The sequence below is a fragment of the Thalassophryne amazonica genome, chromosome 5, assembly GCF_902500255.1.
Source record: "Thalassophryne amazonica chromosome 5, fThaAma1.1, whole genome shotgun sequence".
NCBI classification, from domain to species: Eukaryota; Metazoa; Chordata; class Actinopteri; order Batrachoidiformes; family Batrachoididae; genus Thalassophryne; species Thalassophryne amazonica.
The window spans coordinates 8,862,823-8,880,378 of record NC_047107.1 but is presented as its reverse complement, the minus strand read 5'-3'; the positions used below and the strand labels follow the sequence as shown (position 1 = coordinate 8,880,378).

Genomic DNA, 17,556 nt, shown 5'->3' with positions numbered 1-17,556 from the left:
TAGTTACTCTGTAACTTCAGCACTTTGCACTACAGTTCCTCTGTCAGATCACGGTTTCTGCAGCATAGGTCGTCCATCAGGTTAGTGAGTTTCAGTGCTTGCTGTGGCTGTCCAGGCCGATGGGAGACCAGCTCGGTCCGCTACAGGTGTAATCCATTTGCGGAACATCTGCCCCCTCCACGGGCAGAGCAAAGTGCAGACGTTCAGTGTCACTGCGCCTCATTAACGTCTCAGTTACCACAGGCTTCAGGCGATTCTGTCTGGGCGTGATTAAATTATCCCATGATCCACAAAGAAAAATAAAACAATGTTAAAATTACTCCGTTTTGCCTCCATGTGGAGCAGAGTCACCACACAACAATGTGCGTGCATGCGATGCTGTGGTCCTCAATATTACGTGTTCCACATGTGGGGAAAAACCAGTTACGGTACACATTTGTGTATGTTATCAGACAGGGGGTGTTATCAGTACATATTTCTCTGAAGGCTCTCAGTTGTCCAGGTGGTTTTCATAGTAGAGAAGCTTGAATCTTCTACTGGACTGGGTTGCTTGACGCGAGGATGTTTCACTTCAAATCGCAGAAGCTTCCTCAGCTAAAATCCTTGCTCTGGTAGTCTGACTTCTGTTTGACCGTTGTAGAGAAGAACAAACAGAAGCCACAAAAGCTGGAGTTTTAAACCTAACCAGACCCCTCCTACCAAGAGGCAGACTGCTATTGGCTAGTGACTAAACAATTGCTTTAATTAGTACCTATTGTGCTCTAGTTAGCACCCTCCTAATGACAGGGTAGCTGTCCCTCCTAACGATGGGACTGATGCCTCTCCTGGCGGCTCTCCTGATGACGTGAATGACTCATCATGAACAAAAGACTGAAACTGCTTTGACCTGAGTACCCCATTGTAAACAGGGGACAAAGTGTGTCTCAGACACCCTCCCCGGTTAAGGCTGGGTTTCAGCTGTTTCACATACAATGCCTCCTGGGATTTTGTGCTGCCTGAAGATCCTCTGTAGTTTTTCCCCTACTCCTGCTAAATAAGGGAGAAACACTCTTCTTCTAGGCTCCATCTCCTGTCTGTCTGGTCTCTTTGTTCTTTGGGACTTCTGCACTTTATCCAGGGACCATCATGGGTACCCACATACTGTGTAGGCTTTCCGTACATGTTGTTGTTCTTTTGCCCTTCCCTCTGTAGTTGTGGGCACCTGTAGGGCTCTGTGTTGAAGAGTCCTGATCACCCCGAGCTTGTGTTCAAGGGGGTGGTTTGAGCCAAAGAGCAGATATTGGTCAGTGTGAGTGGGTTTTCTGTAAATCCCTGTCTGGAGCTGCCTGTTCTCTCCAATCATAACATCACAGTCCAAGAAGGCTAAATGGTTGTTTCTGGCATCCTCACATGTGAACTTGATACTGGAGTCCACTGAGTTGATGTGTTCTGTAAAGTCCTCAACTTACTGTTGCTTGATTTTAACCCATGTGTCATCGACATATCTGAACCAGTGACTGGGAGAGATGCCTGTGAAAGACGTCAAGGCTCTCTTCTCCACTCGCTCCATGTACAGATTGGCCACAATGGGGGATACCGGAGACCCCATCGCACAACCACGGATCTGCCTGTAGTAATTTCCCTTAAACAGGAAATACGTGGTGTAAGACAGATCTCCAAGAGTTGGCAGATGTGGTCTGGTGTGAGTTTGGTCCTTTCAAGTAGAGACATCCTCCAGCAGTCTCTGCCTCACAGCTGAGACAGCCTCAGCGGTGGGGATGTGACATCGTTGTTCACCTGCATGCCCACAGCTGCTGGAGCAGGATTTTGTAGTTTGTGCATTTGTCAATTACAGGTACAAGTAACTGACAATTTTTTTTAATTTAGAAAATTCATTACAAATGACTTACAAGTTAAGTCTGGAATCATGCCCAGGTGCCATGTTTCCCAGCATCCACAATGTCATCCTTTATAGGTCCTTCATGGCAACCATCCAGACAGAAAATTGGTCCATTCACACATTTCTAAAATAACCATCTACTTCAGTCAGATGAAATGTGGCCATCCCCTTGGCCTTCTCCAGCCCCTGGGGGTCCTTAAAATTCAGACAACCATACAGTGGAACATGCACAGAGACATGCACCATCTTCAAGTTGATGATTCCTCACAAAGCAAGCAATACATATTATTTTAGTCTCCCTAATAGAGCTGTTCCACAGAACATTTTGTATGGCTGTGGTAGAGTTTAGTATGGTTGAGTTTCTGAGCATAGTCACAGAGTTCTGGCTTCAATTTTTTTTTTTTTTTTTTTTTACAAACTGCGATAGAAAAAAGTGGAAAGAAATTGGTTACATTACCACATCATCTTCTGTCCTGTCATAGCTGATATCCGAGTGTGACAGAAATGAGGATTCATCAATGACTGACAATCTGAGGCCACCAGAGAAGAAAACAGAGGATTAATTAGTTGGCATTACATCACACAATGTCCACAAAATATCTGCACCCACACAATTATTTCAAGAGTTTGATGTGGAGAAATTTTCTTACACCACACAACCATGTAAAACCACAAATGTCTGGAAATGTGCTAAGAACATTAATAATGAGATGTTGGCTCTCTATTTAGCTTTGTTTGAGAGAGTACTTTCTGGACTGTAATGTATGGCTTTAATGTGCATCTCCAGCAGACCAATTTCAAATCTTGTTATTCATTTCCCTCTCATGGGCGAGGCATGTGTTACCGTTTGCTACTCTTGTGCAGAGTAACGTTTCCTCCTTTGTACTCAAAAGTAGCCAAAAGAGACTTTTGCTCATCGTTCAGGCAGCCACTGGACTTGCTGTCATGGATCAGAATGTCGCACATAAGCTGCATCTGCCGCTGCTAAAACAACAAAAACAAAAAAAAATTCCAGTGTTCATTTCACAGTCTCATCCATCTCAGGTCAGGGTCACGGGGTGAGGGGGGTCCCTGAAGCCCAGCTGCTATTTGGCAAGAGGCACTGTTTACCCAGGACAGTCTATCACAGGGCCAGTTACAGTCCCAAAATGATAATAATAATAATAATAATAATTGTAGTAGTGTTGTAGTACTTAGGTCCGGTGTTGCTCACAGCTCATTCTTGCCACCTCCAAAGAGTCTGTCCTGACTCAGTCTTCTGTACTCTCAAGTCCACTCACTCTACCCTGCCTAAAATCTCTGACACATTCTCAGGGCCGGTGTTAGCCATTTGGTGCCGCCGCCCCTGCCCGCCCTCCTGAAATGAACAATAAATCAGAATTTGTCAGTGCGGTTCTCTTTATTTCCAAAATGACATCTCAATACTCAATATTAAATAAATATTGAGTTATTATTTTAATAATTTATTAATGTTTTGAAAATGGCTGCAAATAAAGAATTTTGCATTAACAATGGCACTGATCATGACAAGAAATAAATATCAAATTTGAAATAAATATCACCACCATTATTTAAAAATGTAATTAATAACTACAGTTAATGAATTAAACTCCTCTCAGAAAAAACAAACTTTTTTCAGCTTTTAACAGGATTTTGTGCTTTTCTCCCATTTAAAATCATTGTCAATTCAATTCTCTATATTTTTGGATCATTGCATGGATGAAACATAAAGTCAATGTAAATTTTCACAAATATTTGACATTTTACATACTAATTTAAAAAAAAAAAAAATCAGAGTAATAATGAAAAGAATCAGCAGCTGCAGCATTAAACGTGGCGAACAGAACTAAAATATTTAGCAAGATCTAAATTGTGATTTTGAAATAAAAACTGATAATAATAATAATAATAATAATAATAATAGATTGTGATTTTGAAATAAAATATTCAATTGCACGACAGTTAAGGCTAATTTAACGTCAGTGAGCATAAGTGGAAATTTAATCACACGTCTTTAAAAAAAAAAAAAAAAAAAAAAAAAAACTGGCAACATTCCGATGTGACAACAATGATTCCGGTGCACAGTTCGGATCGTTACCTGCACAATCAATCAGTCCGTGCACGCAGTTCTCCCAGGCTGGAAGAAGACAAATCTGTAGTGTAGCGCTGAGACGGCAGCCTTTTTCATCAGTGGAAAACTGTCTGCTGTGATGCAGGCGGTGACACGCACAGAAGCTGCCCACGCCACTTCCTGCCTGCGTGCCTCCTCCTCCGATTACTTTTGCTTATACCTATTAACATGCTTTACACTAATTTTAGATATATTGTTACTAGTAGCCTATTAGCATGATTTTTCACAAGCTTGATTTTTGTGATGCCCCCCAGGCAGCATGGTGCCCTACGTGCAGTGTGTAATTTGCATGTGTGGAACAATGGCACTACACATTTTCCATTATTTTAGCTAGTTGATAAGTGTTTAAACTCATCTACCTTCACCACCTCTACTCCTTGCAACCACACAATTCCACCATGCTCCCCTTCATTCACACACAGACTGTCTTGCCCCAACCTACTTTCACTCCCCTTCTCTCCAGAGCATATCGCCTTTGATCTAGTCCATCACCACTACAAACAATACAGGGCTCAGAACTGATCCTTGATGCAATTCCACCTCGAATGCAAATGTCATTCATATTGCATGTCACTGCTCTCACGCTAAACAGGTTTGTTTGTGCAGAGCAGGTGTATAGCTCACTTTGCAAGTGAGGAAAGGTTCACTGACCTTTACATTGCGATCAATGATGTGATTGTGGAATATGTGGAAGCTCTAATGCAGCAGTTGAAAATGTCTGTGAAAGGTCCGAATGTCTGGCTTTGAGATTAGTCTGGATCAAGACTAAGATCCAGGTTTTCCATGATATCCTGAGCTCAGCCATCAGAAGTATATCAGTTTTGGGTGGAAGCATCAAGCTTGATGAAAGATTCACTTATCTTGGCAATGACGGTTGTGTCTCTTGGACCTTGGCCTTTGAGATCAAGAGACTCCATCAAAGAGTCATGAGGTCACTGGACAGAGATGTTTATCAGTGTCAATACTTTTCCAGGAGAATGAAGATCCATCTCAGCAGGGTTGTGATGCTTCTTGTCTTTCTGTATGGTTGTGACACCGGTTATACAGCTTCATGATGAAGTGGTATAGAGGAGGATTTTCTTAAAAAGAAGACCTGAAAGTTTAGCTACAAATTGCCAGAAGGTACATCTGAGATGCAATCCTGGATGTGATCTGTTTTGGTGAAAGAAAATCCTTCTCTGCTCTACTCCACTATGAAGCTAAGAGTAGTGATGCAAAATGAAAGCTTGCACTGTGCACAATTTCTCCAATCACAGCCACATAAGCCCACAACTTCTCCTGAGTTGTCTGGGTGTCTTGGTGGCTTTCCTCACTCTTCTCCTTCTTGCACAGTAACTCAGTTTTTGAGAACTGTCTACTGCCTGACCAGAAAATCACTAAGGGCCCTTGGGCAAGGTCCTGAATCCCCTAGTTGCTCCCGGTGTGTAGTGAGCACCTTGAATAGCAGCACCCTGACATTGGTGTGTGAGTGTGTCTGTGTGAATGGGTTCATTGTAAAGCGCTTTGAGCATCTGATGCAGATGGAGAAGTGCTATATAAATGCAGTTCATTTACTATTTATCTTGGGTCGACTGTTTCATCTCTTGTGCATGGGAGCGGAGGGGGGCACCTTCAGCAAATGTGGACAAAATGAAGTAGACGGTGTATTCTCAGAATGTATTACCTATGAATGTATTACCTCTATTGTTCTTTTACTTTGTAATGGGGTTGTAATGTATTGCTGCTATAACACGCATATTTTCCCCTGGGAATGACTGAGGTCATCTGTCTTTGTCAATTTCATAATTTGTCCCTGGGGGTGGGGGCACAATTCAACTACACAGTGTCAATCATCTTCATTTGTCTTTTACCTTCACCAGCACCAAATGCTTTCATATTGTGTATGTCCTGATTACAGCCCACAAACTATTGCCCATCTGTCCTCTTTGGTCTCCCTCAGAGCACCTGCTTTGACTTCAACTGCTTCAAATTTCAGCTGCCTTTATTGTGGTTCAAAATCCCTTAACTATTCAGAAAGGTCGTTTCTGTCTACAGTCAGCTGGTCTGTCACTCAAAATCTATAATAATAGACACAAGAACATCTGTGATTTCATGATAGACAGATGCTATATTAATGCTGAGGGTGAGTCCTTCTAATCACAGTGCATTATCTGCTAGTGGTTATATTTATTGTTGCCATAGAAACAAATCCTAGGTGCAGCTCCCCCCACTGAAAATACAAACTGCTGAGATGAGGCGTTTCTGGGTACTATTTCAGTTCTTTTCTGCCAGAAAAAAAAGCTATACGGACACAGGGCCAAAGGTTTTACTCACACCAGCATCAATTCAGACTCACCAAGTACTGATAGTCTGCTTCAATCTTCAAGCGTTTCTTCATTTCCACATCCAGTTGGTTACGGGCGTGTTTCAGTTTGACTTCCAGAGCAGCTTTGGCAATGTCTGACTTCACCAGCAGCTCCTTGTATTTCTTCAGTTCCAGCTCTGCATGCAGCCATTTCTTCCTACTGGCTTCAAAGTTTTTGACCACTTCAATGAATCCTGAAATCAAAATGAGATGAGTTTAAAGTAAAGACAGTTGAACTTTTATTTTTATACAATTATTTCATTTCAGATGAAAAAAAGTGTTACACAATTAAAAACTTGTGTCACACCAATATATGAAACTCATTTTTTTAAAGGTTCATTTGAAGCGCACAGGTAGGATTTTAAAAGACACCAAGTGGAAAGGTTTCAGATTCAAGTGTGCCATCTGGTGTTCAAGAGATGAAACATCAGCCACTGACCCAACAATGGCCCCGCATATACAATGTGTGTGAAATTATACTCCTGTATAATCAGATTTATTTTGTTCTTTTAAATTTGTGTGTGTTTCAGCACTCTAAAGCAGGGGTGGCCACGTTCAGTCCTCTAGAGCCACCTTCCTGACATTCTTATGCCACATTCACACCGGGCGCGACACGAGCGACTGCAGCCACAGGTTGCCATGTAATCTCCATGTAAGGACGCGTTTTGGCGCCAAACCGTGCAGCGCAATGCAATGGACGCGAGTGAAGCGACGCGAATGAAGCGATTTTGAGCGTTTTGCGCGTTTGTGGCGCAATATTGCGTTGCGTCACGTCGCGTTGCCCTCCTCCCCAAGTTGAAAAATCTGAACTTTTTCGTCACTTCGCGCCGCGATGACCAATTAGGGACTGAATATGTAGTGATGTGGAGATGTCTGGAGTTTGACTGAAGATGTGAACATGTCCAGTATCTGGTAGCAGCCTGTGAGCAGGACTTATGTCTCTTTTGTCCTTTATTTCACAATTATGAGACAGTTTTTGGAGCGAGCAGCAGCACCACAGCAGCGGGTAGCGGAGTTTTTTCCTCTTCTTTTTTTCAACGTGCGCGCGCGAGTGAATCGTCTGTGGAGAATATTTTATTAATTAACTACACAGACGTATAATAAAACAAATGGTGACTGGTTTCTAAACACAATTATGACAGAGTTTTTTTGGGAAAGAGCGAGGAACAGCCCTGCAGCAAGCAGCGGAATTTCTTTCTTTCTTTCTTTCCTTTTTTTACGTGCACGCGTGAGCAAATCGTCTGTGGAGAATATTTTATTAATTAACTACACAGATGTATAATAAAACAAATGGTGACTGGTTTCGATACACACTTATGACAGTTTTTGGAGTGAACAGCAGCCCTGCAGCAGCAGGGAGCGGAGTTTTTTCGTTTTCTTCTTTTTTACGTGCGCGCGCGAGCGAATCATCTGTGGACAATATTTTATTAATTAACTACACAAACAAATGGTGACTGGTTTCTAAACACAATTATGACAGAGTTTTTTGGGGGAAGAGTGGAGTACCATTTTTTTTTTAATTGCTTAGGTGTGCGCGCGTGAACAGGACAGTTGGTCCTCAAATTGGGTCCCACAGAGGCGGAAGGACCGCTGAAGGCGGCCGTCATCCAGACACAGCTCCTACAGCAAATAATGGTACTCCCTGTATTGGGAGCTTTCCAAAACAACTCGCTCCATGTGATCAAGGTCCGTCATGATGACTTGACGCTGAGCGGAATGGAAGCTCCTCCTATTTGATGATGCACCGGGGCGAATTTTCGCAGCAAAAGTCTACCCAAGCAGAGCAACACACCGGGCGAAGGAGGCGCGTCTGTAGCCTGGCGACCCACGCAAATTTGTAGTGTCTGATCGCGCCAGTGTGAACGCAGCATTAGTTGTGCTCCAACACACCTGAATCCAATGAAAGGCTCGTTAGCAGACTTTTAAGACCACTTTCATTGGATTCAGGTGTGTTGGAGCAGGGAGACAACTAAGAGTGTCAGGAAGGTGGCTCTCGAGGACCGAACTTGGCCACCCCTGCTCTAAAGAGTTAATTTCTTGGAATCTATGCTTTATTTTAAGACCTGCTCTTTCACTTTTCTCCACTTCCAAAAAAAATCCATTTTATGAACTAAAATCACGTAAAGCAGGTTTTTCTGATTATCGGATTACTGAAGTGCATGTAAAAGGCGAGAGATCAGATTATTACAGTTATCTGATTACGAACAGTTATCTGATTATTACGGGCATGTAAATGTGCTCGGAGACAGGGAGCTCAACTCGACAGGGAGCTCATCTCCTGAAATCTGGCTGTGGAAAAAACAAATCAAATTGATTTTTTTTTTCCCCCCACAGGAGTACCCCAAAAATTGTGTACAAGTACATGTACCATTTTGAGGATGGTGTGCATTTCCGCATTTCCAAAATGCCACAAGAAACCACACACACACACAAAAAAAATTTAAAGGACAATTTTTTCACCAAAACATCACTTCTAGGCTTGCATCTTAGATGTACTTTCTGGCCAATTGTATTTGAACTTTCAGGTCTTCTTTTTAAGAAAATCCTCCTCTATACCACTTTATCATGAAACTGTAGTATAGCTGAGGATACAAAATATCCTCATATAAAATCAACAATAATGATAATACAGTAAACAGAGCTCTGGTATCGGAATAGTATCGTATCAGCAGATATCCAAATTAAGGTATCAGGATCGAATTGGAAGAGAAAAAAAAATGTTGATAGGTGCATCTCTACATCAAACATAATAAAAAGTAAAAACATCCAAACAAAATCAATTATTCTAAAAACAAAATCAGCACTGAAAAGAAAAGAGAAATCAGGACCAATACAAGTCACCCACCATCAACTAGAGCACCGCCCTTGTAGAGCGCAAACCTCTGCCAACACAAGTTTCCACAAATTCTTACCTCGGAAAAAAATTTCAAGGTCAAAATCCTGTTAGAAGTGGCTTTTCATAAGGTGAAACATAATAAGGTTCAAAGGGGCTTTTCAATGTTAAAATCAAATAGCCGTTAAATCCGCAATACGGATCAGATGTGGATCAAACTTGGTCTGATCATTGGGAGTGCCAGTTTGCACCTCATTGTCGTAAATGAGAGTGATTGGTGGAGATACAGTAGTGTTCAGAATAATAGTAGTGCTATGTGACTAAAAAGATTAATCCAGGTTTTGAGTATATTTCTTACTGTTACATGGGAAACAAGGTACCAGTAGATTCTCACAAATCCAACAAGACCAAGCATTCATGATATGCACACTCTAAAGGCTATGAAATTGGGCTATTAGTAAAAAAAAAAAAGTAGAAAAGAGGGTGTTCACAATAACAGTGTGGCATTCAGTCAGTGAGTTTGTCAATTTTGTAGAACAAACAGGTGTGAATCAGGTGTCCCTATTTAAGGATGAAGCCAGCACCTGTTGAACATGCTTTTCTCTTTGAAAGCCTGAGGAAAATGGGATGTTCAAGACACTGTTCAGAAGAACAGTGTAGTTTGATTAAAAAGTTGATTGGAGAGGGGAAAACTTATACGCAGGTGCAAAAATTATAGGCTGTTCATCTACAATGATCTCCAATGCTTTAAAATGGACAAGAAAACCAGAGACGCGTGGAAGAAAATGGAAAACAACCATCAAAATGGATAGAAGAATAACCAGAATGGCAAAGGCTCACTCATTGATCAGCTCCAGGATGATCAAAGACAGTCTGGAGTTATCTGTAAATGCTGTGACAGCTAGAAGACGCCTGTGTGAAGCTAATTTATTTGCAAAGTCCCTCTGTTAAATAAAAGATGTGCAGAAGAGGTTACAATTTGCCAAAGAACACATCAACTGGCCTAAAGAGAAATGGAGGAATATTTTGTGGACTGATGAGTAAAATTGTTCTTTTTGGGTCCAAGGGCTGCAGACAGTTTGTGAGAGACCCCCAAACTCTGAATTCAAGCCACAGTTCACAGTGAAGACAGTGAAGCATGGTGGTGCAAGCATCATGATATGGGCATGTTTCTCCTACTATGGTGTTGGGCCTATATATCGCATACCAGGTATCATGGATCAGTTTGGATATGTCAAAATACTTGAGGTCATGTTGCTTTTTTAAACAAAATTAAAGCCTCACAGATGTGAATAAATCATGAAAAACTGTGGTTATAAAACTAAATACTAGTTTAGTGATTCACAGGATTGCTAAAAAAGCAGTTTGAACATAATAGTTTTGAGTTTGCAGCGTCAACAGCAGATGCTACTATTATTGTGAACACCCCCTTTTCTACTTTTTTTGTTTTTTTACTAATAGCCCAATTTCATTGCCTTAAGAGTGTGCATATCATGAATGCTTGGTCTTGTTGGATTTGTGAGAATCTACTGAATCTACTGGCACCTTGTTTCCCATGTAACAATAAGAAATGTACTCAAAACCTGGATTAATCTTTTTAGTCACACAGCACTACTATTCTGAACACTACTGTATAATGAAAAATGTACAACCCCAATTCCATTGAAGTTGGGACATTGTGTAAAATGTAAATAAAAACAGAATACAATGATTTGCAAATTGTCTTCAACCTATGTTCAATTGAATACACCACCAAAACAAGATATTTAGTGTTCAAACTGATAGACTTTGTTTTTGTGCAAATATTTGCTCATTTTGAAATGGATGTCTGCAACACGTTTCAAAAAAGTTGGGACAGGGCAACAAAAGACTGAGAAAGTTGATGAATGCTCAAAGAACACCTAATTGAAAACAGGTGAGTGTCATGATTGGGTATAAAAGGAGCATCCCCAAAAGGCACAGCCATTCACAAGCAAAGATGGGGTGAGGATCACCACTTTGTGAACAACTGTGTGAAAAAATGTGTCCAGCATATTTAAGAACATTTCTCAATGTTCAATTGCAAGGAATTTAGGGATTCCATCATCTACAGTCCATAATATAATCAGAAGATTCAGAGAATCTGGAGAACTTTCTACACATAAGCGGCAAGGCCAAAAAACAACACTGAATGCCCGTGACCTTCGATCCCTCAGGCGGCACTGCATTAAAAACCAACATCATTGTGTAAAGGATCTTACTACATGGGCTCAGAAACACTTCAGAAAACCATTGTCAGTTAACACAGTCCGTTGCTACATCTACAAGTGCAAGTTAAAACTCCATGCAAAGCGAAAGCCATATATCAACAACATCCAGAAACGGCGCCGCCTTCTCTGGGCCTGAGCTCATTTGAAATGGACAGATGCAAAGTGGAAAAGTGTGCTGTGGTCTGATGAGTCCACATTTCAAATTGTTTTTGGAAATCATGGATGTTGTGTCCTCCGGACAAAAGAGGAAAAAGACCATCCAGATTGACACCAGTGCAAAGTTCAAAGCCAGCATCTGTGATGGTATGAGAGTGTGTTAGTGACCATGACATGGACAACTTACACATCTGTGATGGCACCATCAATGCTGAAAGGTACATCCAGGTTTTGGAGCAACACATGCTGCCAACATCCAAGCAGCATCTTTTTCAGGGACGTCCCTGCTTATTTCAGCAAGACAATGACAAGCCACATTCTGCACATTTTACAACAGTGTGGCTTTGTAGTAAAAGAGTGCAGGTACTAGACTGGCCTGCCTGCAGTCCAGACCTGTCGCCCATTGAAAATGTGTGGCACATTATGAAGCACAAAATATGACAATGGAGATCCCGGACTGTTGCACAACTGAAGTCGTACATCAAGCAAGAATGGGAAAGAATTCCACCTACAAAGCTTCAACAATTAGTGTCCTCAGTTCCCAAATGCTTATTGAGAGTTGTTAGAAGGCAAGGTGATGTAACACAGTGGTAAACATACCACTGTCCCAGCTTTTTTGAAATGTGTTGCAGGCATCCATTTCAAAATTAGCAAATATTTGCCCAAAAACAGTAAAGTTTATCAGTTTGAACATTGAATATCTTGTCTTTGTGGTGTATTCAATTGAATATAGGTTGAAGAGGATTTGCAAAATCATTGTATTCTGTTTTTATTTACATTTTACACAATGTTCCAACTTCATTGGAATTGGGGTTGTACACCAAATAGGCTTTTCAATATTAAATTCAAATGTACACAAATCCATAATCCAGATTAGATCCGGTGTAACAGTATATCTTCCCCCTCACCCTGGAACTCTTCCCCCCACCCCTGACAGGCAACATTCCTACAGGGCAGCACTGATTAACCCAAATCTTGATAAGGTCCAATCAGGATAGAGCAACCTTTAAACTCTATATTTCATGGATTTTTTTATGATCACAGATGAAACAGTTTGACTGACGGTGAATGATACTGGTATTCTTTCTGTATGTATCTATAGCTATCTACAATTGTAATATTTCCTATTCTGAAGTATCTTTAAATCCCCCTTCAAAATATTCTCTACAAATATATGAGCCCGACTGACAACCTGAAATATGTGATGTGATGGAAATGTGATGGAAAATACTCCAATTTAGCTTTGCATAAAATATCCACAGTATATGTATAGAACACACAGTATCACAACATCTTTATTTATAAAGCACTTTACTACAACCAAAGCTGACCCAATGTGCTGTACACTAAAACATACAATTAAAACATTAAGACATATATTTAAACAAGTTAATAAATAAATATAACGTACGCACACACAAACAGACACAATAGTATGGAAAGACACATATGTTTAAGAAACATAATGAAAATGAGGGGCCTGTAATGTCTGCCACCCTTCTCAAATCTGTTAGTGGCAGATAGGAATCAACAGAATAATATAAATGTAGCATGAAATTGACAAATATGATTATTTGAAACAGTGTGATTCTCAAAGAATTAATAAAGATGTGTTTAAATAATTTTTATCCACTCAATATTATAGCAAAGTGGTTTCAAGTTTTAGTAGCATGAAGAATGAGCCAAACTTTAGAGTCCCAACTGGTGTTGAACTACACGGCAAGTGAGCCCACAATAAGTGATACCTTGCAATAATCAGTTTCCTTCTTATTATACTGACAGTATGATAATAAGAAAACAATACATTTCTGTTAGTTATTCAACACCCAGTATGATAGCAATAGTTTGCTGTAATGAACATTTTACTTATAATTAATGTTTCATCTATTTGTAATCATATAACTATATTCTGCTAGTACTAATGTAATCATAAAATATTATTAATTTGGTGTATTACATGACATGTTTTACTGTAATCTGAAGTTTGACCTAATTTAGGTGACATATGACCTCAAGCGAAACTAAGAAGGACAAGGTCTTTCGCTTATCCCAGGTAATGGCTTATAAGCAAGGCCAATCACTATGTGTATGCCAAATTTAGAGGCTAAATTTCAAAAATTGCAATCAGGAAAGTTGTTTGGTTGAATTTAGTGTTTGACATTCCTGTGACCTTGATCTTTGACCTTGAGTTTGATCCTCTTGTGTACTGAAAGGTACCTTACTAGGGCTGCTATATGTGAAGTTGCAAGAGTCTGCAATGCAAACTGTGTGCTGCACAATGAGTTAAAGGTGAAAAATGCAATGATTACATAACCAAAAAAAAAAAAAAAAACCGTAACAAATAAAACAAACATACATACTGACAGGATAGAGCAACCTTTAAACTCTATAATTCAAGGATGTCTTATAGATAGATGAAGCACTGTTTGATTGACGTTGAATGATACTGGTATTCTTTCTGTGTGTACCTATAGCTATTTACAATAGTAATATTTCCTATTATGAAGTATCTTTAAATCCCCCTTCCAAATATACTCTACAAATATATGGACCTGACTGACAACCTGAAATATGAGCGAACATCTGTCCATGATAGGGTGGGCGTTAAGATATCGTGACCTGTGCAACAGTATATTTCCTATTCTGAAGTATCTTTAAATCCCCTTCCAAATATACTCCAAATATGGACTTAACAGAACATCTGTCCATGATGGGATAGGGGGTAAGATAAGAGAGAATACTGAGAGACCTTATGTTAAAAACTGATTTATGGCCCTGTCAGCCAATCAGAATCGACTACGTCACTAAGCCCCGCCCCCTTATGATGTCACAGCCAATCGGAATCGATTACGTCACTATGTCCCGCCCCTAAGCCCCACCCATAACCCCTCCCCTAGTCCCGCCTCCAAGCCCCGCCCCTGGCTCTTCCCCTAGTCCCGCCCCTGGCTCCTCCCCTAGTCCCGCCCCTGGCTCCTCCCCTAGCCCCACCCCAAGCTCCTCCCTACCTCCCCTAGCCCCACCCCAAGCTCCTCCCCTAACCCCGCCCCAAGCGCCGCCTCCAAGCCCTACCTCCCCTCCCACCCGGGTCTAATATTTTAATGTCATTTTATTTCATGAATTAAAGAATGATTAAAAAAATACCTAGATCTTTTTAATGTATTAAAGAATTAACTAATTCTGAAATAATTAAACATAAATCAGTGTCTAATATTTAATACCCCTTTAATATTTTTTAATTCTTAAATTAAAGCGCGTCCTTTTATGGTTTTTAATGCCTCAATTAAAGAAGGATTAAAAAATACCGTATCTTTTGCATAATTATGGGAGGTTTTCTTCAATTTATTGATTAAACACGAATATTTTAATACGCCTTTAATATTTTTTAATTCTTAAATTAATGCGTCTCCTTTTCTGTTTTTTAATTCTTAAATTAAAGAAGCAAGACGGTCAAATACCCACGCATAGAGCTCCTCATGGAAACATGACCCCACGGCTGTAATACCTGTTGCAGACGCTAACTGTGTGTGTGTGTGTGTGTGTGTGTGTGTGTGTGTGTGTGTGTGTGTGTGTGTGTGTGTGTGTGACCTGCGCAGAGGGGGTGTCACGCCGGATGGTCTTTTATAACATAGTAGAGAAGCTTGAATCTTTGGTTGAAGCTTGAATGTTTTATTACATCCGATTTCCTGATGATGGGGTCGTTCGCTGGGCTTGTTTGAAGACGGAAAAACAAAGCTTATTCTACGGGTCTTTTTACAAGGTGTCTGGCCTGGAGGGACGTGATCGATCAGGGGCTGCGGGACACCCGCTGATCGGAGATGCCGCCCAAGGTGATGAAGGCGGAAAAAACAAAGTTTCTTCTCAGTCACGTCCCCCCTGTGGGAAGGAGTCACCGCTCATTTCCACTACGACCGGTGAAGAGTGAAGGCGCCTGGACCCCGCGATGGGTATAAAATAGAATTAATTTGCGGTAAAAAAAAAAAAAAAAAAATCCTGAAAAACCATGTTGTTTAATTAAGTTTTCTCGTCTTCGAGCCGATGCGAAAACCGCATCAGCTTTCAGGGTAAGTGATTTAAGTAATCTTTTTTGATAGAAATGACTGTTTTTAAATGATGCACGCGGTCTGAAACTGTGTCTTTTTTAGACAAAACCACGCAGACGCTCCAGAGTGTGTTCGAACCCGGCCTCGGGAATATATTTGAAATATTACAGAATAGCTGCTTGCGAGGGTGCTGCTTTTTATTTATTTATTTATTTTAATTCTAGAAATCAAGTCAGAGCCCCCTGAAGAAGTTCGAAGGCTGGAAGCCCCGACTTCACCACGCAGATGTAAGTACACTGACCGAAATTAAATCACGGTTAAAACTCTGGAATAACCCAATTTTTCTGTTACAGCCCGTGGAGAAGCGGGTCAGCGGCAGAGAGCCGTAAAACGATCCACGGATTTACACGGTAAGGAGTCGGAGTTTCTGTATTTATTTATTTTAAATATTTAATAACTAATGTTTTTCTCTTTTTTCAGCACGCGGTGGAGGGAGACCGTCTATTTTCCACCGAGACGCAAGGCGCGAAGATATTCTGAGCTGGATTAATCTCATCTCGCAACTTTTTTGAAAATGTGTATTCTGTTTTTTTTCTTATTCCGATGGAACGTGAGAATTCATTTTGAAGAGGTATATTAATTGATTTTGAAGAGGTATATTAATTGATTTTCTTGAGGTAGATTCATCCTGGTACAGATTTTAAAAGATGGAAGGAGAGAATTCAGGTCGGGAAAATAACTTCGGACGTGTATTGGATTTAAACGCTTCAATAATCGACTCAGTGGGGAGCGCTCCTGGAACAGATGGTCCATTACCCGAGGCGTTAAATTCACCACCTTGAAATAACATCGAGTCCGGAGAGATACTTTTAAGCCGTGTTCGTTTAACACCGCTAAATGATGCTCTTAACAATTTGGCGGCTGAACGAGAATCGGAAGAAACTAACCCCTACATCATTTCTGCGATTAACGCTATAAATTCGACGGTCCAGTCTGATACTGAAGAGCCCCCTGACCCCCCACACACCCCGCCTCCAGACGAGTCCGGTCCCGCGGCATTGAACCAGGTACGTCTGACTCCTCTAAATAACGCCGTAAACCTCCTCGCGTGTGAAGTTAATCCTCACGTCCAATCCGCGGTGGTTTTTTCACCTTTAAGAAGTCCCTCCCCGCGCAATGCGCACGGAGAAGATATTTTAAACAGAGCTCGTTTAACCCCGATAAACGCGGCAATCTCTGTTTTGATGGAAGGCGGGGATGATGCACGACCAGGGTCCAGCCGACACTCTCCCATGATGGGTGGTGGGGCTGCTCACGTCATCAGGAGACCGGCTTTTAACAATATCGAAATCAGGCAGCCTCTAAATTTCCAGCGTATCGACGAAATTCCCGACTACGTGGAATTTTATCGTAACGTCGGAGGGACTCTTCAGAACTTGGTCGAAAAGGCTTTAACACACGCCAGGGCCGGGGACTTTATCCAAATGGAGATTCGTGGGGACTCAGTCTACAACGAGGCCGCTTTGATCAGCTCATATAACGACGCGGGCGATGTGACAGGGCTTCCAAAATCTGCTAGAACGATTGATACAATCGAATTCCAACGTTTTATCTGACGAGTCTCTGGAATTAGTGGTCCAAGTCATCCGCAACCAGAACGGCGGGGGGAAACGCAGAATAGATGACCTCCTCCATCACGAGGTTCTGAGGAAAAAATCCAAATGCCTTAATATCATGTATAATCCTGACAACAGTTTATGTTTCGCGATAAACCTCGTTCAATTATTGAATCCTCATCTGACTACGCACGAGGCAGAGCAGCGCGGGCTGGCGTTACAAATCAGCGTCGGATTAACGGCTGCTACGCCGGTATCTTTAGAGCAGGTGGGAAAATTTGAAAACGTTCTGGGTTGTAAAATTGTGG

The 17,556-nt window shown here is 41.1% G+C and overlaps 1 protein-coding gene across 1 annotated transcript in view; it reads right to left on the bottom strand.

Moving 5' to 3' along the window:
* LOC117509719 (rac GTPase-activating protein 1-like) overlaps nucleotides 1-17,556 on the bottom strand; it is a 164,536-nt gene that overhangs the window by 118,627 nt on the left and 28,353 nt on the right. Inside the window, exons 2-4 of the mRNA XM_034169437.1 lie at nucleotides 6,346-6,548; nucleotides 2,724-2,863; nucleotides 2,337-2,409 (exon numbers count right to left, since the gene is read on the bottom strand). Coding sequence (XP_034025328.1) covers nucleotides 2,337-2,409; nucleotides 2,724-2,863; nucleotides 6,346-6,548 — 416 coding nt within the window. The remainder of the gene's footprint in view (nucleotides 1-2,336; nucleotides 2,410-2,723; nucleotides 2,864-6,345; nucleotides 6,549-17,556) is intronic.